Source organism: Dendropsophus ebraccatus, chromosome 9, assembly GCF_027789765.1.
Source record: "Dendropsophus ebraccatus isolate aDenEbr1 chromosome 9, aDenEbr1.pat, whole genome shotgun sequence".
Classification (NCBI taxonomy): domain Eukaryota; kingdom Metazoa; phylum Chordata; class Amphibia; order Anura; family Hylidae; genus Dendropsophus; species Dendropsophus ebraccatus.
In genome coordinates, this window is record NC_091462.1 from 46,063,461 (window position 1) to 46,087,490 (window position 24,030).

Sequence of the window (24,030 nt, forward strand, 5' to 3'; positions counted from 1 at the left end):
TGGTGCAGGGCTCCTCTTCTCCTGCTTTTCCCGGGTCCCGCGCGCTCCTCCAGCTTCAGGACGGCCTGTGTCAGCTGACAAGCCGCTCAGCCAATCACTGGCCGGGACCGCTGCGGCCTGTGATTGGATGAGCGGCCTGTCAGCTTATACAGGTCGCCCTGACGCTGGAGGAGCGCGCGGGACCCGGGAAAAGCAGGAGAAGAGGAGCCCTGCACCATGAATAGGTAATGTATATCCTCAGTCGCGGGCCGCTCACCGCTATTCCACGTAGCGGTACGCGGTCGGCGGCCGACAAATAAAGGTCCGGACCTATATCAACGATCATCGGCTGATCGTTGTCTCTAGTCCACGGAGCCATAATCGGCCGATTCGGCCGATTATCGCTCCGTGGAATCGGCCCTTAGGCTCATGGGGGGGGGGGTCCCATCAGGATAGGGGACTGCAAGCTGAGATACCACTTCAAAGCCCTGTTCACCTGGTCAAACTCCCTGGCATTTACAAAGTTCATATATAGGGAATTGTATATTGATGTTTTCAAACTATAGAGCAGTCCGTGTATCCTAACACAGTTGCATCCATACCAGTGCCTGCAGGGTTCTTTTCACATCCCAGACAGAGGAGACACTTAAAGAGTCACTGTCGTATTTTTTTTTTTTTTTTTGCAGTAATCAATAGTCCAGGCGATTTTAAGAAACTTTGTAATTGGATTTATTAGCCAAATATGCCATTATCTGCATGTAAAAAGCCTTTTCCCAGGTCCCCCCCTCCTTCCTCTTTTTGATCCACTGCAAAAAATCGGAAAATTGCGACTTGATGCATGAGTTGTACCCTCTCTGCTCTAGGGAGAGGGAAGGGGGGAGGAGGAAGGAGGGAGTTAGCCGACAGCAGAAAGCAGATAACAGGATTACAGGCACAGAGCTGGGTGACAGCTGTAATCTGAGCTCAGACAGGTCAGTGGTAACTGTCCCAGGAGATAACAGGTGAGGTATTTGTAGATTAACTCTTTGTTGTCCTGTTTCGGTCTTTTCTTTAGCTCTCTCCATAGGAGAACAATGAAGACAGGGGGGAGAGCTTCAAACTGCTTTTTCATGATAAAAATGCATTTTTTGGCTAATAAACCTAATTACAAAGTTTCTTAAAATCGCCTGGACTATTGATTTCATGACAGTGACACTTTAAGGGTGCCTTCACACGTACCGTATGGCTGCGTTTTTATCGCTGCGTTTTTTATATGCAGGTTTTGATTTTCACATGATTTTTATGTGAAAATCAAAACTCGCATGAAAAAATCGCACCAAAAACGCAGCGATAAAACGCAGCGATAAAAATGCAGCGTTAAAAAAGCATCGATACGGTACGTGTGAAGCTACCCTAAGTCTGAATTGGAAATATAGAATAGAGATCTGGTAACAAAGATCACCTGTTCTTGCTCTGGCATACTGGACCTCTTTAAGTATTAATGTGTCACTGTCGTTATAACTTTCAAAATCTAAATTAACAGTAGATGTGATATAAAGCAAGTTTGCAATATACATTCATTATTTTTTTGTTTTCATGCTGTAAAACAAAGCTGAACTTAGCAGAAATCCAGGTCCAGTGTCCTGAAGGCAGATTTTCTGACTTGTGCTGGTGGAAAAAAAACAGACTAAACACACAAATTCCGGCCAGAACAGAGAGTGATGGCTCAATGTGTCCATCAATCACATGACTGCCTTCTCTGTGTGACCGCTCAGATGGCCTGAAAAACACAGGACTTCCTGTTTTCTGTTTCCTGTTTTTGAGGGGAAAAAAACAGTCAGAAAACAGGAAGTGCCGTGTTCTCCATATTAATTAAAAAATAAATAATGAATGTAAATTGCACATTTGCTTTATATCACATTTACTGTTGATTTAGATTTTGAAAGTTATAACAACAGTGACACTTTAAGCATTTATTAAAATGGCTGCTATGTAATCCTGCAAGTAAATGTATGGCCTATGGCAGCATACCTTACCAGCTAAATGTGAAGTATCTCGATCGTGTGATCACTGGGTTTCTGCAATCTAAGAATTGCCCTTAGATAGCCCCTTTCAACAGCTCTATTGAGTAAGGGTAGTATTAGACGGGCCAATGGGGGCCAGATATTAACTGTAAACAGATCGGCACTCGTTTACTGGGCCTATTACACGGCCCGATAATCGTTTAACAAGGGCTGCATGGACATTGTTACCGATGCCCTTGCAGCCCTTGCTAAACTGGCATACATTACTTATCCATGGTCCAGGGCTCCTCTTGTGGTCGCTTCTCCCCGGGTCCCATGCGCTGCAGCTTCAGAGCATCCTGTCTTAACTAGAGATGAGTGAACTTTTCAAAAGTTCGTTCCGACCGGACTTACAGATTTTTTGAAAAGTCCGGTTCGACCGAATTTCGGATTTCTTCGGATTTCATAGTTAAAAGCATCTATATGATACGGAGGTAGTGTATTTGGTTGAATTTAGGGCTCTACATGTCAGTAACATCATTATCTTTTCAATATCTCAATGTAAATTTTTTGTTTTTTTAGACTTCAATATTCACCATTACAGGGTCTATGCAGGAAATTAATCATTACAGGGTCTACGCAGGAAAAAGGTTTTATTCTACACACATGCATGAGGTATATATTTGTGCCTCAGGAAAACACCTATGTCATATACACTCTCGCAAGGGTCCAACTATAGTACTTGTATATCTGTATAGCACTTTTTTTTTAGAGTTTTATTCTACACACGTGCACGAGGTATATACTCGGACTTTTGGATCCCATACCGGCTGAACCGGTTCGCTCATCTCTAGTCTTAACTGACAGATCACTCAGCCAATCACAGTCCAGCCTGTGATTGGCTGAGCGGCCTGTCAGCTCAGAAAGGACGCTCTAAAGCTGCAGCGCGCCGGAGAAGCACTGCACAGGAGGAGCTCTGGACCATGGATAGGTAATGTATTTACTTTGCTAATCGTCAGCCGCCGGCCTCGCACCGCTATTACACGTGTAATAGCGGAGCGCGGTCGATGGCCGATAGTTATAGGTCCAAAGCTATATCAACGATCAGCCGATGAAAATTATCATCGGCTGATCGCTGTGTCTACTACACGGAACGAAATTGGCCAGACAGGGCCAATCCAGCCGATTATCGTTCCGTTTAATATTACCCTAAGACAAGGAACAGAGACATAACTACAATCTCTTGAATGTTTATGATTTGAAGAGCATTAATATATTCTGTATGATAATAACCGTAACACTTGTTTATTTGTTTGTGTGTAGGTATGGAGGATGGAGTTTTGGTATTCCAACATCGCTGATCACTAGTATTCAACCAGTGTCTGAGAATATGGCTCTAAGCAAGGTAATCCAAAAAATATATGTCAAGATGATACACTATAAAGTTTAGAAAGTTTAAATTAGTTGTGTTCTTTAGATAAAAATATGTTTCCATCACAAGAGGCTTTTTTCTTAAATTGATTTACTTGATTTTTCCCTCATTTTACACAAAAGTTGATCTTTATTCTTTAAATAGAATGTACTATCTAATCTATTTACAAAGGAAACCCAATTAGTTCTTAAAATATATATTAAGAATGAGGCCATGTTCACATGGCGTAAGAGACCCGCCGTTCCATGACTGCACTGCATTGTGTGCACTGACCGAGCTTTCTGCGGCAGCTAGTCACTGAATAGCAGCCACAAAAAACTGACATGTCAGTTGTTTGCGGCGCCGCGAGAGATCCCGGCTGGAGCGTATACTATGGCGATAGCAACAATGGCCGTACTTTTACGAAAAGTTACGTTGTGTGAACATAGCCTAAAGCTGTTTATATATACATTCTGATTAGAGATGAGCGAACCTCGAGCATGCTCGAGTCTATCCGAACCTGGGCGTTCGGCATTTGATTAGCGGTGGCTGCTGAAGTTGGATAGAGCTCTAAGGTTGTCTGGAAAACATGGATACAGCCAATGGCTATATCCATGTTTTCCACATAGCCTTAGGGCTTTATCCAAGTTCAGCAGCCACCGCTAATCAAATGCCGGACGATCAGGTTGGATGGACTCAAGCATGCTGGAGGTTCGCTCATCTCTAATGCTGAAGTCTGTGTAACTATTTGCTATAGGACAACTACAATAGTGCATACACTAAGTATTCTGTTGTTATATTTTTGTTGTTAGTTAACCATGGACTTTATCCCTATACTACCTGCCTTTATTTGGATCTGATTGCTAACAACTTCCCATGGCCATTTTGTCTTGATGTGCAGGTGTGGTACAACAACGAGGGTCCTCACAGTCTGCCAGCTTTCCTGAACAGCTTCAGCAACTTCCTTTTGAGAGCCAAATTACAACCCACAGAGGCTTCACAATACAGTAAGTAAAACCATGTCAAATAATCAGCTTAGAGGGAAAACAGAGTCAGGTATAGGTATGATTTAAGAAATCAAGTTTATTCTGGTATCCTAAGCTGAATATATCAAGATTCCTGCCACAGACAAGGACAACTAGTACATAAAGGTTCAGTATCCGCCATTCATGTAAAATTAATGCTTGACGGCAGTGTTTGAAGTTACATGAATGTACCAAGGTACCTCCATGGGTTGAATATGAATAAGCAGCATGCTGTTCACACAGCTGTAGTCTACTTCGCATGCAAGGCAAATAGCCCCAGCCCTGTAGTGCTTAAAAGACTTGAATCATGTTTTTTTTTTCTCTTCCTTTACGTCTCTCAATTAAGGTCTAAATATGCATTTTACTACCCGGTAAAGATGTCTTCTTCGGAGCTAAAATGTTCAATTTTCCATCTGAAACACAGACCTCTAATTATATGCCGAAACCTCCCACCGAGCTGTGGGCAGCAAGTGATAAATATTTGATAAAAGTTTAGTCACTTAGCAACAGTGAAACAATAGCATTGGTGGAAGAGATTCTTGGAAGACTTGGGAATTCCAAGCTGAAAAAATAAAGCATTTTGATGTTCTAGACACCGCTTATTTGCCGTAAACACGTTAGATTTAGGCCTGCATTTATCTTGCGGTGAGAAGCCATTAGGCAGGTCCTGCATTCAATCCCATTGACATTACAGCTTAATTATACTACGATCCATCATGATTATAGCTTTTAGTTTCTCCTCCGGATCGCCAGGGAGATTCCCTTGAGTCAGTTTCCTAACTACTCCTGCACTTGTGCCACTGCTCTGCTAAAAATAACCAGGCATTATATCATATAATACAGATGCTTTACTTGCTTCATTCTTCATGGGTCATTTTTGAAAGAGCTTTCACTACAGGATTGTACTTTTTTTTTTTAGAAACCAACTTTTGAGCTCAGGATATATACATACTTGTATAAAATCACTATTTTCTTATGTAGCACAGTATAGGGTTAATATCAAGTACTTGTAAAAAGCAGGAGGAGGACTCATAGCTGGATTAAAGCATCCCTGGTGCTACCTGTAATCTGCTGTATCTACTCAATCCAAGATCAAACTCTAGCCCATCTCTAGGACATCACTTCACCCACAGTAGTGGGTGGCAAAGCCAGTTGAGGATGAACCCATAAATATGCAAAGTAACTTTTGACTGTCACCTTTTAAAGGTAGCATCTCTTAAAGTTAATGTCTGGCTCATTTAAAGGAGAATTCTAGGCATGGAATTTTTTTTCAAAACTGACTGGGAGGGGGTGGGTGAAAAAAACAACATGCACTTATCTCCCCAGCTCCAGAACTGGTGTCCGCTGTCCTCCATTGCAGTCCCCGCCGGCTTCCTGGTCTAAAGAGGGGACTTAGAATGTGCCGTTCCCAGCCTGCTCAGCTAGTCAGCGGCTGTAGTGGTCTCCCGTCAATGCCTAGACCTAGAAGCAGCTGGGGACCGGGACAATAGACACCACTGCTGGAGCTGGGAAGGTATGTGCATGTGGTTTTTTCACCCACCCCCTACCCTGCAGTTTGGAAAAAAAGTGTCTGGGCCTAGGATTCTCCTTTAAGAAGCCTTAGAACATGACAGGGGATCTAACAAACTAAGCCAAATACACTCCCAAAAGGAAAAGCTGTAGACAGTTGTTTCTGGGTGTATACTGAGAGGCCTAAGTCATGGGACCAAAGTTTTATTTGGTTAAACAATGTAATGTAAAGTTACAAAATCTTGAGTGAATTTAAAGAGAAACTATTACCACCTTTCGCCACATAAAACTACTGGTACTGCAAGCTTGTAATGCAGTCTGAAATAGTATCTATGTTATGTAAACTCGATGCATCATTGTATACAAAAGTGTCTTTTATTCTTAATACTAATCAGGCCTTTGGTGGCCAGAGGTGTTACTTTTATGCCTGGAGCATTGCTGTGCTCACCAGGACCCCTCCCATTGCTAAGCCACCCCTCAGCAGTGACATGGAGCAAAGGTCAATGCGAAACTACTCTGTAACTGTCCATGTGCTTACCAGCAGTCACAGTAGTTTCATATGGCCAAAGGTGGCGATAAGTTCCCATTACAGCTTATTATTGTTGATTTGCTTTCTGAATGTAAAATTAAGCAGATTTATAAATAGTCTCGTTAAAGGTTTTCTACCATTCAGCAGCTGCTGAGAGAAAGATAACTTATCAGACAGACTTTCTTCTCTAAGTGTTAGAGATTACATCTGGGAGGGGAAGAGGTTAAAGACCAGCTAAAATTGTAGCTTAGGGAGAGAATACTTAAAAATCAGATCATACTGGCTGTATAAAGAGAGGAAATGAAATACAAGGCAGTTTGCAGGGGAGAATGACATAGACTATGTACAAGTATAAAGAGAAAATAGAGCTTTGCAGCAAACTGTAAATGCTATAGAAGAGAAGCTAAGGTAAATATTCAATAAATAAAGTATTTTTTTGCACCATAATAAGTCCAAAGCAAACATAAAAAATGCTATTAAAGGTGTCCACTGCCTTTAAGAATCTAAATAGCACGATTAGCTTGTCTTATCATATATAAAAGTTCACTGACCCTAGGATTACTGCTTGTGTATTTCTACATTCTCAAATGTTCCACTTTTCATGTTTCAACCACTGGGCTGGTCTTCTTGCCACTCTCTGATTGCCACTCATATTGTACAAATCATTGTCCTTACTGCTGTGCTTTCTGTTCCTTTACTTTCCCATCGGGAATAAACGACAGACTGTGCTACAATGAATGGAGATAAACTACTCTCAAGTACAATGCATCAAAAATCCCTCCTAGTAGAAGAGCTTTTGACACTTGAAAAAGGAGGGATTAAAATGGCCAGATAAAAGTCTGCTGCAGCTTTAGTGATTTGAAAGGGAATCAAATCCTATTTTCGAGGCTGGACTTAGGTTTCCTGTAAAAAATAATAATAAAAAGTCCAATAAAGGGGATTTTAACCCTGCCACTTTCCAGCTTTAGAACTCTGGTTCAGGGGCTTGGCCAGGACATTGGGATTTCAATGCCATTTTCAACCTGTGAAACAAATATGAAATATATCATTTATTGTGTGGCTCTGAGTAAGTCTTTCAGTCCAGGAATAGTGCCCTTTTTTCCTAAGAGAAGAGGTGTTAGCTTTGTGACATTTCATTATTCTGTATTTGTAACTTATAGTCTAAGCTTTTGTCGGTTCACAGATGTAGTCAGCTTCGGCTTCCTATAACTAAACTTACAAAATTATACTAAAAATAATACAATGATGTTCAGAAAATCATAACTATCACAGAGTGGAGTGTTTATGAGTAAGAATGGAGAACCATCTAGGCTTAAGGCCAGATTACATGGAACAAATATTGACCTAATAAGTGTTCATAGAAATGTTCATTTCCCATGCTTATCCTACGTGTATAGGACCAGTGATTAGCCAACTAACAAGAAATTATTAGTTTGTCAGCTAATCAATCATTTGCGCAGGAATTAATATTGGTATCGGCTGCCCATCACCCTGTATAAATGGGGGATGTGCAGCTGACGTTGATGAAATAAAGGGCCACGCAAACAATTCAGCAATCTTTCATGCCGCTCATTCTTAAACTGATCAAGCCAAGTGATAGATCATTAACCCCTTCACGTCAGCAATACGTTTATGTACATTGCAAATGCCCGTGCCCAGTGCAGTTGCTACATCTGTAAATGTTCCTGGCTTTATTGTGAGCAGCACTGGACGCATTAATGTACCAGGAGCTGACATAATGACAGGCGGCAGCAATCATTGACTCCTTATATTGCGCAATTTTTATCAAACATAGTGTTTAAGGGTGTCAGTGACAGCAGCAGCAAAAAAAAAATACGCCCCAACCAGCACTGCAGGGGGAGAAATATAATTGTTATGGCTCTTAGAGAACGAGGAGAAGAGTATTGCTACTTAAATGTGGACATCCAGGCATCAATTACCTTTGGTCATGAAGGGATTAAAGAGTACCTGTCATTAGAAAAAACTTTTTATACGTCACAGAGACATGTCAAAAGTTTTGATCGGTCAGAGTTTTCAGATTGCAAGTGGTCAGCAGAACCAGCGAGGAGATGATTATGCTACCATGCGTTCCCCTCCCTACTCCGTCTGGATAGTTTAATAGACTTACATTATGCAGCCATCCAGGTTACGTGACATAGTGACGGAGAGAACTAGCTGAACACCGACTTTTCCCAGCTCCTTTTTGGATCAGTCATGGTCATGACAAGTACACTTCATGCCAATCAACAAGATTGGCACTCATTATAGGGACCTGCTCTTCTCATGTAGAAGGGCCCTTACAGGGCCCAAAGTTTGGGTTTTTAATTCCCAGCATGTCAATTGTTGTCTAGGATCCACTAGGGATTTATTGCAGATTTCCCCTACTGACTTCAATGGAAAAGTTCAAAGCTGCAATAAATCCAGAACTGCAAATTTGAAAGGTCATTGACTTTAAATAAATTAACTTGTTTGTCGCCAAATCCACAGCAGTAAATCCTCACGATTTGGGGAAGATTTATTGCGGATTTATTGCTAGGAAATAGCAGCCAAAATGTTGCTTTGTTCAAACCAAGAAATACAGGTGTATTCATGTTCACAGCATGTTCATTAAACCTGGGATACCTTCCATCCATTTACCCAGCCAGTTAGTTGCTGTTTTTCCTTTGCTTTCGCCCTGATTCAAAGCAATGTTTTCTTATCCATATAACAGTATGGGATGGTCTCTTGTTACTTAATAAGATTCAGACTGGTCATTTGTGCTTCTTGGGACTTCTCTAAGGGATGTGGAAGAATGATTTTCCAGTAACCTAATTGGTTGCTGTGGGCAAGTCCTCTGCACTATTATACAATGGCATCCATTGCCTATAGGATATTGTGTATAAGTGTTGATTTAGAGAGTTTGCTATGGTATAAGACAGGATGTTTGTTAAGATCATTAAAAGCATTAAGGATGACTATGAAATATTTTTGCTACAGGCATTTCAGTCTCCAACAAACCTCTTCCCGGAGCTGTATCTCAAGGAACTACGTAAGGACCTTTTAATTTGCTTTATTATTATATACGTGTTCAATATTTCGATTTTTACTAAATTATTCTACATTGTCTTCTGGATGTAACTTTCTAGTTCATGTTTAAAATAGTACAAAAGGATGATTTAACAAGAAGATAAGGATAAAGATAAAAGAAATAACATGATCTTACCTCCCCCACTTTAGCGTCGGTGCCCACGTACCAACGCTACGGTACATAGGTCCCCAGCTGCTTCCTGGTCTGAGCCAGGAGCCAAATTGTGACGTGTGAGGTCCTCTCAACCTGTAAGCGGCGGTAGGAGGGTCCCACCTCGGCCGCTGACTGGCTTAGCAGACCGCACCCATCACAACCCGGGTCCGGCTCAGACCAGGAAGCAGACAGCGACCTGGATGAGTGGTGTGCGGCCACAAGCGCTGGAGCGGGGGAGGTGAAAGCATGTTATTTCTCCCCAGCACTTGGTTATAAAAATAGCTTTGCCCGGAATTCTCCTTTAATAATCCTAACCTATAGTTTCCCTCATGTGAAAGCAGCCCCCTTATGTTTCAGATGTTGATTGCAACTCCTTGCATAGGTAGTGGCACAAATATTTGCATTGTTGCTGTTAAAGGGAATGTATCACATTTAAAATGCAGCCCAATCTAAAAACATCTTATTACAGAACAGAATTAGTTAAGCAGATTGATATATAGTTTTGTTGATAAGGTTGCAGGATAACCAGCACTTTATACATGTAAATCTCTGCTCATTCTAGGCTAAGTAGTCAAGTGGGTGGTCCTACTCAGTGATTGACAGCTGTGGATACGTGTTCATATAGAGAGTTGTCAATTGCTGAGTTAATTGTCCACTTTTCCCACAAAACTATCTGCAATGTAATAAGCACTCATTGAGTTATAACTAAAGATGAGTGAACCGAGTTCGGGTTCGAGTCCATCTGAACCCGAACGATCGGCATTTGATTAGCAGGGGCTGCTGAACTTGGATAAAGCTCTAAGGTTGTCTGGAAAACATGGATATAGCCAATGACTATATCCATGTTTTCAGTCAAAAAACAAAAGGTGCAACAGCAACCAACAGGTGTAAGGGCTTACCGTATATACTCCTCCCAGCGTACACACGGTAAACACCTACTCTGTAGATATTAAAAATTAAAATATAATAATAATATAAATTTTTGGGGGGAAAAGCAAGGATCTTAGCAAACTATTTGATCAAACAGAGTGTACCATGTCACCAACGTAAAGGCGTCCTCGAGACATGGACCCTACTCTAGCATTTTCACACTAGCAATGGCCTCTCCTGGGCTGAATAAGCCTACAACTGGGCAGATAGGAGCCATGTTTTCCACATAGTCTTAGGGCTTTATCCAACTTCAGCAGCCACTGCTAATCAAATGCCGAAAGTTCGGGTTCGGATGGTTCGAGGTTCGCTCATCTCTAGTTATAACCTTATTAGTATAACTTTTTAGGTAATATATAGTATTTTAATGGACATACTGTGTAGTATATGCTATATAATATAAGTATAGAGAGTATATATAATATAGATTGTAAGCCATAATGGGGACAATGGCCAACACAAGTGATGACAAGCTATGTAAAGCCCTACGGAGTAAGTTGGTGCTACACAAATAAAGGATGTATATACTTTTTTTTTTGTATACATAACTTATAAGTAGTTAGTTAATTAGGGATGGTGCAGTGATTTCTTCTATGTAATTTATTGGTTAATAAAACCCAAAGCACAGAAAAAAAGAATCCAGTAGCAAAGCATGCATACAAATGCATCAGCCTCACACAAAATATATTGCCGTCTTTTATGTAGCCTCGTGCTCCTCTGGGATTCCAGATTTCTAGAAATTCTTCTTTCTGTTAGGGCTTTAATACGTTTCTGGGTATTATGGTCACACTCATAATTTAAAAGCCGTGCCGCAGTAATGCCGAAGATGTATTTACCTGTCTGCTTTTCCAGGCACTATTATTTATCTCTTTAACAACTGTGTAGCAGTCCTCTCTGTGTTTTTATTCATAAGTAATAGCTGAGAAATGAAGCAGCCCAAGAAGTGTACAGCTCCCATCTGCCGAGTGCAAGCTCCCACCTCAGAGACTCATTCTTCTCTGTTTGCAGGACCACAGTCTTGGTGAACACACTGGTGGCACTCTCTATCCTGGTCGGCTACTCCATCACCACTGCGAGCTTTGTCACTTATGTGGTAAAAGAGTATGACAACGGGTCGAAGAGGTTACAGCACATTGCTGGCGTTGGGGAAGCCCTGTACTGGCTGACAAATTTCCTTTATGACTTGGTAAATACATACATTTTTTAATATAGTAAAATAATATACATATACTATATATACACATGTATTACTAGTTTGAGTTTCCATACTACCGTATTTTCAGGGGTTCGCCTTATACACTGGAAAATGTTAACCCCTGCCTGACCGCAGCAGGGTTTGCTAGCTGGAGCCCTGCTGCGGTCAGTTGAAAAAAAAAAAAAAAAACAGATGCAGAGACACTGCCTGTGCCAGAGATCCCTGAAGCTCTCATGGCAGCCGAGTGTCTAATTGGAAAAGCTCAGAGATGCTTCAGGGGTTAACTGAAGTTGAAGAAAAAAAACAAAAAAACCCAAACAGAGATGCAGAGACACTGCCTGCGCCGGAGGTCCCCGAAGCTCTCCCAGCAGCCGAGCATCTCCAAAACTTCTCCCATGAGACACTTGGCTGCCAGGAGAGCTTCAGGGACCTCCGGCACAGGCAGTGTCTCTGCATCACACTGCCTGCGCTGAAAACATGAGCAGAGACGCAAAGCTGCCGGGAACGAGTCACAGGTGAGTTGAATTGTTTGTTTTTTACAGCGTTCGCCGCATATGGTGGGGATGCGGACATTTTTGACCTCCCACACCATATGCGGTGACCATACCCACCTTATAAGACGACCCCCGACTTCTGAGAAGATTTTTCAGGGTTAAAAAGTTGTCTTATATGCCGGAAAATATGTTTTTTTTTGCAAACCTGTTTTCTCTATGGATTGTACAATCAGTAGCTACAAATGTTTTATGTCTTCACCTCAATCAACCTGACAAGGGAAAAGCTTGCAGTCTTGTCCTGTACACATATAAAGTAGATATAAATATTTAATAGAAATCATCTAAGTACCACAGACAGCTGCCTTAAGCCCTCATCTCGGAAAAGAAAGCTACGTGCAGAGCCAAGCCAAATGTCTCCAGTCATCTAAGTCTGTCTGTGCTACTGTAGCTACATTGCTTGTCTCCTACACCTCATTAACCCTAATAGGCCCAGTCACAGCCAAAACTCCACAAGTGACCTTGGAGTTGTCACTGACAGGGTATATTACTAAGAAGATCAGCGAAGGACAGGTCCCTGTCATTTGTCATGTGTTTGTCATTGCACTTTATGAACTGGAGGCTGTAATCTGCTGACTGAGCATCTCTGAGAAGCAAAAAAAAAAAAGTAAAAATAAAAAGGAAGTAAAGTTACGAAGAACAGAAGCAGTTCATGCCCGGCCATGTGTATGGACATCAATTTTCGAAACTGAAGGGTGTATATAATAAAAGGCAAAAGTTTGATGAAAACCCAACACAGTTTATAAACTTTGTGGAAAAAAAAGTTTAGTTGAAAATAATCTATGCTCTAATGCATTTTTATTTCAAATTACAAATTTGAAATTTTTTATGGAACTAAAATTCTATTGAATTGTTTTTATGGAACATGGGAATAACAATGCTTAGCCTTAAGCAAATATTAGAAGTGAGAAATTAGTTAGCAATGAGGAATGACTTTAGTAAATTTGAACACCACACAGTAAAGCAATTTATATTAAGGTTTTGTACGATTGAGAAAATTGATTTGCTTTTTTTTTGTCAGAAAAGGAGCTGAATAATGTACCCACCACCGATAAACAAATGGGGAAAAGAGCTCTTCTAAGTGCTTGGCTTAGTTTTTCCCCCATAGTCTCCTTACTGCAGAAGATGGGTCTTTGTGAAAGTCTTTGAGCCCATGTCCTGCAGAAAGGAGATGGCAGAGAGAAGAAGCAATTAGCCGAGAATTTCTTCCCATTTTTGCGATCAGTGGAAATCTCAGGACAGATACTATGACTGATCAAAACTTGACAGGTGGAATTTTTTAATTTTTTTTTTAGTAAAACTTTTAATAGTGCTATAGATAGGAGTAAGATAGACTCCTATAGATAGGAATCTATTCCTCTCTTTCAATTAGAATGTCAAGCAAAGCAATATCAAACATGTTGTAATTTGAAGTGAATTTAGCATAGAAAACTAGTTTAACCTGGTCACAACTAGTGTCACATGCACAGTATAAGGTAGATCTTTTTTATTCAGGAATGTTTGGGAAGTATATAAAAGAGAAGAGAAGCCATCATCTTGGGGGTTCTGGAGCTCTCGGCTCTGGATGTTGGAGAACAGTCAGATAAGCCCCCCCCCCCCCCTTCCTTCCAATTGTTTGTAACTTTATTGTTAAGTGTATTTTATACTTTTAAACATTTCGGTTTACTTCTTATTGCACTTTTTACTTTATATTTATTACTTAAGCAAACTATATCTATTCACTTATCTGTTGTGCGTGGGCCTACTTATTCACACATCATAAAACAATCTAAATTTCCTCTTTTAGGCAATCTACTTCATACCAGTTGCCTTTTCCGTAGCAATGATAGCAGCCTTTAAACTACCTGCATTCTATGACTATCCCAACCTAGGAGCCATGGCGCTGCTATTTATCTTGTTTGGGTAAGTTAATCGCTTTATGGCATATCAATAAAGTATTTCTGATGTTCAGAACTAGAGATTTATAATCTTTTTTTTTTTTTTTAGTTACGCAACCTTCTCATGGATGTATTTGATAGCCGGAACCTTCAAGAATCCTGGAATGGCTTTCATTTCTTATGTCTGTATAAACCTGTTTATCGGCATTAATACCATCATCTCCTCTTCCGTAGTGTATATGCTCACCCAAATTAAGAGCACAAGTGACTCGGATTACCAGGTATATACTTTACTTCATGTGTCTGCATTAAACTATACAGAATGGATAAATAGGTTAGAATATTGTAGTCAGACCTAGGTATTGTATCATCTTTATAAGTAAATACCATATTAAACAAAAGGTGATGCCCTAGCTCAGATTTCTTTGGCCCTTTGGAAATAAAGCAAAACCCAGGAAGTTCCTTCAGTAAAAAAAGGATCAGTATAACTATATCCCAGAGATAATCCAAATGATGTGGACAATCCAAGTAGTGGGTCAATGCATTTAGTTGTGACCAACCATACATATAGCTAAGATACAATCTATGGCTAAGTTCACATCACGGGATTTAGTGGATTTGTCTATAATGATCATGATCGTTTTAGACGACTGGCATCGGCAAATATGGGCCATCTTTTTGAAGGCTGACAGCAACATCCCGTTCTGTGAACTTAGCCAATAAGTAAATTCTTTTTATGCAAATTTTACCAAAAACATATCTCTGTGACCTCTAAATGGCTCATTGACAAATAATCTATTGGAACAAACCAGGTTTAGCTTCTACTATAACTAAAAAGCTTAGTTTTTTTGGCTGTCTTGCTCTTTTTATGGCTAACAGGATTTCTATTATTTTCAGTAAAATACCTCAAAACTGGATGTACATGGACTTTCATTGTGTCACATTTTAAACATGATTCCAGCATACAAAAATTTTCCGGGATGTTCACTGCTTTATGAACATAATCACTATATAAAAAATGAATATATGATAAATAACTGATGCCTTTGCTTACTTTATGACTGCATAATGACAAAGACTAACCATATAGCTCTTGAATTCCCATAATGGTAGACTCATGTACAAAAGGTTGGCCTGTATGATAGAAGGATAGTATTCATATAGTAGAGTAAATGCATTATTGATATTACGGAGAGTTTCCTGTTTCATGCAATATTTTACCCTTTACTGTGTTTTTAGGATTAAAGAGATATTCTCATAATCAAAAGTTATCCCCTATCTATAAAACAGAGCAAAACTAGTGGTGAGGGGTCTAACTACTGGGACACATAACGTTCCCGAGAATAGGCAAATATCCTCCAAAGCAAGAGCATGCCCATGCTCCCAGCACTGCATTTATTCTTAAGGCTGGTTTCACAGAAGCTAAAATCTTTGCAAAAATGTTGTGGCCAAATGTTAGCTTTAAGTCAATGTAGTTTTATGAAATGCCATACTTACTTAGCGTTTTTTTTGTTTGTTTGTTTTTTTCCCTGTGGCTTTTTCTCTCCTCTCAGGCATTTTTTTTTGGCTCTGTGGCAGTTTTGGTGAGGTTTTTCTGAAAACCATTTCTCTCCCATAGAACTCAATGGAATTTCTTCCGTTCATCTCTGAAACACCAAAGACGAAAAAAAAAAACTGAAAACAAAACTGTTCACACCTTAAGTCAAAAAGGCAAAAATAAATAAATAAATAAGGAAAGATAGTATTTGGCAGTTTTTCTGGTGTTTCTTTTAGAGGTCAGAAAAACTCCCTAATCCCTAATGGGATTTTAGAACATTGCTGAGTGACAACATTTGATCATTAGAACACCACTTTAAGCTGGAGATGAATTAAAAATATAGAAAAATATAATTAGACCATATTGTATGGTTTTCTTTTATATTAAAATATGGTGACTTTATGTATGCATCTGTGACAGTACCCTATGTATGGTTTTTTTTTACAGAGCCTAACTAATACCTACAGTACCCTCATAAACGTGTTTAAGGTCTTCCCTCAATTCTGCTTTGGATACGGCATGATTCAACTTTCCCAACAACAAGCTTTACAAAATCAATTTCAGGTCTTTGGAGATTATGAACAGCCAAATGTTTTCGGAATGGATATTTTGGGCTACATGTATGTGGCCATGGCTGTCCAGGGGACGTTCTGCTTTATACTACGATTACTGATTAATGATGGCATCATCTACAGTGTAAAGTAGGTATCTCTGACAAGTAATTCTATCACCAATAAAATAAATAAGATTTTTACGGTTTGTTATATGAAATAGGCTGGGCTTATATAAAGGACTTTGGTAGAGAAATATTACATGCATTGTTTTTTCTTTGCATCCTATGGCCATGTTCCCACTACGTAAGTTTTATAATAATAATAATTATTAATAATAATAATAATAATAATAATAATAATAATAATAATAATTTTAACAGAGATTACGTAGTGGTACCTTCTAAGGAATCCCGACAGAAGTGTATACACATAGTATACACTCCGTCCGGGATCCCTAGCGGCACCGAAAGAAACTGACGTGTCAGTTTTCTGCGGCCGCTATTCATTGAACACACGCTCCATTGTGTGCAGTGGGGATTTCGGATGCGAGCGCGCACGTGTGCGCCTGCATCTGAATTCACCGGCGGTACACATCATGCTGATACTGCAGTACTGGCCGGGATGATCTTTTCTGACACAGACTGGCCGGTCTCTTACAGAGTGGGAACATGGCCTATAGGAGCAAGGGACACGTATAACTAATTATAAGGCACAACATAAAGTAGTTTGTGGGTGGCCGTCAGCTATAACAGAAACTGATTTGTTGCTACAGTGATATACTGTTCCAACATCTACTATTTTCACCAACTATTTATAAAGTGATGATCTAAGTCCTAATAAATATTACAGAGTATTCTAAACTAGTGTATGGAGGAGTGGGCTGGAGGTCTAAGAACATGTCGAACAGTAAATTATTTCTCCCGACTGCCATATGCTTTAGCTGTTAATTTTTGGATGGATAGTCTTTAAAGGGCCAGTTGAAGACACTCACTTATTGGATGGAATTCTAATGTCTTCTTTTTAATGGACCAGGACATTCTTTAAGAAGACTTGCCTGAAGAATTACAGAGTTGGAACTAAGAACCCTGAAGAAGATGAAGATGTAACAGCAGAAAGAAAGCGAGTCGAATCTGGCAATGCTAATGGAGATCTTTTGCTTTTGCAAGGTCTCACCAAAGTTTTCCATCAGGTCAAGAGAAATATGATTGCTGTGAACAACATGACCCTGGGTATTCCACCTGGAGAGGTAAACAGCCATTTTCTATACTATAATATAGATATGTAATATTTATAATGGTAAACAATATGAAGACTAATGGTTAATGTATGTAGAGTTCTAGTAGAAATTAAAGGGAACCTGTCACCCCCCCCGTGCCGGGGTGACAGGCTCCCGACCCCCTGCTACAGCCCCCTATACTCACCTGATCCCGCCGGGTCCTGCTTCTGGATCCGTTCGGGTCACGGAGATCTCAGCCGCTGCAGCCCGGTGCGCGCGCTGAGATGAGTCCAGCGCTCATAGAGAATGACGGAGCGCTGGACTCTATGTCATTCTCTATGAGCGTTGGACTCATCTCTCAGCGCACGCGCCAGGCTGCAGTGGCTGAGATCTCCGTGACCCGACCGGATCCAGAAGCGGGACCCGGCGGAATCAGGTGAATATAGGGGGCTGTAGCGGGGGGTCGGGAGCCTGTCACCCCGGCACACGGGGGGTGACAGGTTCCCTTTAAGTCACAGATACTTCCAAATGGTTATTCATTATTGAATAAATAAAGAACAGATTAATGTCGCTTTGGAAATGTTTTAAGAAATGTCATGACAATGACACTTAATATTTATACAACCTAACAAGAAAATCTTTATAAATCTATACTTCTTTACTAGTTAATATGTTTCTTCTACTTAGTGTTTTGGACTCCTTGGCGTCAATGGTGCTGGGAAGACAACAACATTCAAAATGTTGACTGGAGATATATCACCATCAGGTGGAAACATCCAAGTCCGAAATTATCTTGGGTAAGGACCCTTTTGGACAGACAGATGGATGCCTGACACATGTACCAATCCAATAGATTGATGCTATAAGGAGCCTTTGTGCACCTCACAGTAGCACAAACAACGATTGTATTGCTTGGACGCCTTTTAGTTACTTTAGTCAGCTGATGATTTTTAAGACTACACAATTGCAGCAATCGGCCAAAGAACAGGCAATTGCACATTTGTCGGCTTATTGCTGGGTCTCCTACACGGGGCAACAATAGTCCAACTTCATGTAAAAAGCTCTTAAGTATCAAATACTTTCTAATACCCCAGTGTTTTACCATAAGATCTTTGCTGTTTGGGCCTTGTTCCGTGTTGCTTACCTGCTTTTTTGTATCTCTCAAGGAATTTGGTGAATGTTTTGGGGTTCAACACAGATTGGTCTTCCTTTGGGTACTGTCCACAAGAGGATGCACTGGACGAGCTGATGACGGGAGAAGAACATTTATATTATTATGCCAGAATACATGGAATCCCAGAAAGAAGGATCAAACATGTAAGCAGGAAGTTTTATTTACATACTACTATTAAATATCAGTTATATGACATATGTATACTAGAGCCATCATAATAATGAAGTCATGATTCATCTGGCCTATATATTTCATAAAACATTTATAACGTCAGCAATTATACTGTTTGTGTCTATACATAAATCTGTATTTCATTCAGAAATGGGCTGTTTAGTTCAGAGAACCACTTCAGCTACATCAAGGTAATTGTGGGGGTCCAGGAGTTATGTCTGTGTGACCACCATGGGAGCCCATTGTTCATTGATAGCTGAAACTGGTAACGGTCAGGAACCACTGGTAATGGTCAGGATTGGGAGTTTTAGGAAGGCAGGAATTTAAAAAAAAATGCAGTGTCATAGCTGACTGCAGAGGTCCGGGGTATGTGCATTTATATTCCTGTTGTCTGTTTTCACAGGTTACCAATCAACTACTTCAGAAACTGCAACTTGTACAGTATAAAAACAGAATAACTGCAAATTACAGCTGTGGTACTAGGAGGAAATTGTCCACGGCTCTTGCCCTAGTTGGAAAGCCATCCATTCTTCTTCTGGTAAATACAGCAATACTTATTGCCCTCTAATTCACAGAATGCTGAACACCTTCATGATTAACTAAAGGTCTGAGGTGTATGGGCCTCTCCGAAACCAGCACGACAGATGATGTCAGTGAAGATAGGGGTCAGAGGTGATGGAAAACCGGTTTATAGGGACCTAAATATCACTATAAATACTAAATATCACTATACACTTTAAATTACTCTATGGCTATGTTTACAGAACATTCTTTTTTTAGTAAAGAACGGACGCTGATTGCAATTGCCTGCAATCTCTGGATGCTCACCATACCACTGGATGTTTTGGAAGGTGGTAATCACTTAATGTTTGATTCTGCATTATTTAGCTTGAATTGACGGGAATTTTTGGCCTGATCAATGGGTGACCCTGAATTAAAAAAAGAGACAGACTTATAATGGGCTCCTTTTTAACTCACAGAGCGGTCCTCTCTGCAGCGCAGTCCTCTACCCACTTTTGATCGGTATGGGTCTGAACCCACTCGGAGCTAGCATAGTTTTTAGCTACCATTTATGCTGGCTCATTAGTGTAAATTGTAGTAAATCTGTTTTGTGTGCAAAGCTTTGCCCCATTTGGGCCACTTTATGTTAAAGTGACACGTTTTTGCACAAGTCAGGGGGTTGCAGAAAAGTTTGCAACATCTTGCTGCTCTGTGCCAGACACAATTTTAAAAAAAATTCCCTCCTTAAGTTCTGCATACACCTTCCCTGTGACCCTATAAAATGCTTTTTGTGTGTGTCAAATTTTCCTATTGTCAAGAAGCCACTCTTTTTGGTATATAACAATTGGTATTATGTACTTAGTTATTTTTAATTGTCTGTAGGATGAACCAAGTTCTGGAATGGACCCAAAAACAAAAAGACATCTATGGAAAATCATCTCTGAAGAAGTTAAAGAAAAGTGTGCCGTGATACTGACATCTCACAGGTAAGAAGGAATTTATATGGACAATACCTACCTTTACTTATTGTCATAATAATTCTATACACAATAACTAGATCATTAACTAACCTGGGACTCCATTTGAATTTAATCATATCGCCTCCAAAGCTATGAACATAGGTACAATAATATTTAGCATATACAAATATGGTTGATAGGCAGTGCCAAAATACTAAAAAGTGAGTTATGTAGACATTTGAAATACCTATCAATATCTCTACAGAGATGAGGGGCAGTAACACCAACAGCCAGTTTCATCTTTGAGAAGACTTTGAAGGGGCATCTTTCCCCACTCTCTGGCATCTCTATTGCACTCACTTCTCTACAGTTCAGCCCATTGTCAGTTTCTGATCAGAACATTTTAAATTTTAGATTTCACCCTGATGTTTCTTCTATACTAGCAATCCCATGATACATCTGCAAACCATTCATTTAGAGCACACGTTTGGTTAGTGTTATCTTAAATGTATTTTAACAATCACCTAATAAAATTGTACATTAAAGAATTCTCTGCTTTGGACAATCCCTACATGCTAGAAGGGTCCCTTGACAATAAGCTGATCAGAAAGTGCGTTGCCCTGCTTAAACCTCAGCAATCAACTGTAATCTGTGGGGAAACTTGGGAATAGAACATTTTTCTTCTACCACTTACAGTCAGACACAAACATGTTTTTTCTGATCTATTCCTATTTTCTTATCTTTTATTATGAGGGCAAATATCTTGCCTGGTTTTAACAGCATTTATAGATATGCTTTGCACCAAGCTCAATGGACCTAGGCCCAACAGACCTTATTCACTAGAATGGGAGCGTTTTCTGAGCATGCTCTGTGACCTGTGCAAAGGTCATTCTGTAAGAAAGGGGGAGACCAAGCTGTGAGCTGAATCTATTGTGAATGGTGTCTCTATATACTGGAGGCACCTCTCACTCACTCCTGTCTTTAATGAAAGGGAGGTTACTGATGAAAAGTGGTTTGTACAGAAAACAAATCCTTAGAATTCTAAATTAATTTTAAACTATAAATAGTAAAATGGAAAACTAGAAAAAGAAAATCACTAAAATAAAAAACAAACATAAAAACTAGACTTGATGACACATTAATTTTTTACCTTTACACATGCCCTTTAACCACTCTTCTAACGACTTCTCCAATCTGCCCAAGTGATGGAGATCCCCTCTTCCCCTACATTAAAGGGGTACTGTAGAGGAAAAATATTTTTAAATCAACTGGTGTCAGAACGTCATACAAATTTGTAAATTACCTCTATTAAAAAATCTCAATCCTTCAAGTGCTTATTAGCCAATGTATTCCCTACAGGAATTGCTGTATTCTTTCCAGTCTGATATGGCGCTCTCTGCTGCCACCTCTAACTGTAAAAGGAAATGTCCAAAGCAGGAGAGGTTTTTTATGGGTATTTGTTACTGCTCTGGACAGTTTCTGTCACAGACAGAGGTGGCAGCAGAGAGCACTGTGTCAGACTAGAAAGAATACACCACTTCCTGCAGGTCATACGGCAGCTAATAAGTACTGGAAGACCTGAGATTTTTTATTAGAAGTAATTTTTCAAATCTGTTAAACTTTCTGATTCCTTTTCTCTTTTTTGACGTTGTGTGAACATAGCCATAGTGTGTATTCTGTAATCAGGCTGCCAACCTATTCTCAGAATACAAACGGAACTTTATACAATGCTTCCAAGGTATAACTCGCTCTCTATCCGGTATAACTCGTTCTCTATCCGTAATACCATGCATACTACAAATTGCTCTTTCTATGGCCAATATTGGAAAATACAAATGGTGAGTATAAATTATACAAGAAAGAGGACCCCAAACAATGCCGACTGCTATGCTAGATCTGTTCTGAACAGATACCAGCAAACCCTGAAAGGCCTGCAGGGGATGTGTCGGACAATGACGGAAATCCCTTTTTGTATACCGTTAACAGACATTATTTTTAATAAAGTGAAAAGTGAAGAGTTTTAATCTGCAAGCATAAAACTCAGCCTAATTTTCCCAGTAATCTGCCATAATAATGAATGCACCCGTATCAAATAGCAAATATCTGGTGACTAGCTGCGCCAGCACTATGTACACACAACACATAGTGAATGGGGATATTTTTGAAACAAGCGACGCAGCTATTTATGAAGATGTACAATTGATACAGTACAATGGTACATCAGTGGTTTTGTTTCGGATCTTAAGATTATTAGGTATTGTGAGAACTGTAGATGCGGGGAAACTAAATAATAGCATTTAAAAAAACATATTTCTTTGTTAATCTTTTCTATACGATTTTGCTTCAGCTGCTTCTCGCTTCTTCTTATCTCTTGATTTCTATTTTATCACCTAATAAGCCTCTCCAGAATCTGAAATTAAAGATCTGGGATTGCATAGCCGATGTCTTCTGAGAGGATATGGAAGAGTATGTACAAGTGATAATAAATCAGATGGACCCAGCGCACCAGCTCTGTTTGATTTAGTGCTGTGATTCCATCACATAATGACTGCACATGTCTTAGTTTTCGCAGTATTTTGTGCACCATATAAAATCCCTCTTGCTCTTTACTATAATATGACATATTGAGATGCACATGTCAAGCTTAAGAAATTGAAAATTGAAGCAGGAAGGCATTGCTAGGCTGTGTCAATAAATTAAGATGTTTGCTTCAATTTGCTTTTTATTCTTTATATCGGGGAATAGGTTGAAGAGCAATTCTAAGATTGAAGGTGAGGACGATGGCATAGGGGAGAATATAGAATAGTGTGCACTGTAATAGCCTGTCATAACATGGGGCAACAGGCAGGGTAATTGGTATAATAAGAGAAAATAAGAGAGGAGATAAGGATTTATTATTATTATTTTTATGGAGGCAATGTTGTAGAGACAAAATGGGAAAAATATTGGCAAACAAGAGGTAAAAGAAAAATTATTTTCTGATAGAGAATAAAAATCCTACCAAGTAAAAGGTGGGATAACACACAGCTGAGAGTAAAATGATCACCTCCAAAATAGTATCTAACAAAAGAAATTCAATATTTTTATACTTATGACACTTGCTAAAGGTGGCTAAAAGGTTATGTTCATTGATTTGAGATTTATATATATAAGTCAATGTCACCTTTCAATGCAATGTAATTTTCTAGGTCCAAATTTCCTGATACCAAATTTTCTAGATATGCATAGACATACAGTGAAATTCTGAAATTTTGGCTTCCTGCAGCCACCACTAGAGGGAGCCTAGGAGCAAACTGACTGCATTTTATCTTAAGGTTCAATACATAAACTGTATGCAATAGATGCCTTTTATTCTGCTACTGATGTCTGTTAGAGAAGTGTAAGCAGCAGTCTTTGTACAAACAGGTAGGTAGATAGTTAACTCACCATATTCATTCTCCCAGTGACATCAGCTACATGTGGAGATCCAGTGAGGAAGATGCAATGGCTAGGCTTAAGTAGTTTATTAAGTTTATTAAGATAAATTCTTCTTCCAGCTCAGAGCAAAACGACTGCGCATAGGGAATACTGCAGGATATGACCTTACAGAACAGGAGAAGTTAAACAGAAGCAAAGGCATATTGGAAATTACCTCATCAATAGCAAGAGAACCTAATAAAACAGTGGTCACTGGGTGGCAGCATACATATATTAACATTTTACATGACACAAAT

General features: G+C 39.6%; 1 protein-coding gene across 2 annotated transcripts in view; it reads left to right on the forward strand.

Moving 5' to 3' along the window:
- Positions 1-24,030, forward strand: part of ABCA12 (ATP binding cassette subfamily A member 12) — a 76,039-nt gene that overhangs the window by 38,038 nt on the left and 13,971 nt on the right. For both annotated transcript variants that reach the window (XM_069983202.1, XM_069983203.1), the window contains 12 exons: positions 3,285-3,366; positions 4,274-4,379; positions 9,412-9,463; positions 11,591-11,768; positions 14,115-14,230; positions 14,315-14,486; positions 16,190-16,443; positions 17,329-17,542; positions 18,200-18,309; positions 18,679-18,829; positions 19,261-19,395; positions 20,241-20,344. In XM_069983202.1, coding sequence (XP_069839303.1) covers positions 3,285-3,366; positions 4,274-4,379; positions 9,412-9,463; positions 11,591-11,768; positions 14,115-14,230; positions 14,315-14,486; positions 16,190-16,443; positions 17,329-17,542; positions 18,200-18,309; positions 18,679-18,829; positions 19,261-19,395; positions 20,241-20,344 — 1,674 coding nt within the window. The remainder of the gene's footprint in view (positions 1-3,284; positions 3,367-4,273; positions 4,380-9,411; positions 9,464-11,590; positions 11,769-14,114; positions 14,231-14,314; positions 14,487-16,189; positions 16,444-17,328; positions 17,543-18,199; positions 18,310-18,678; positions 18,830-19,260; positions 19,396-20,240; positions 20,345-24,030) is intronic.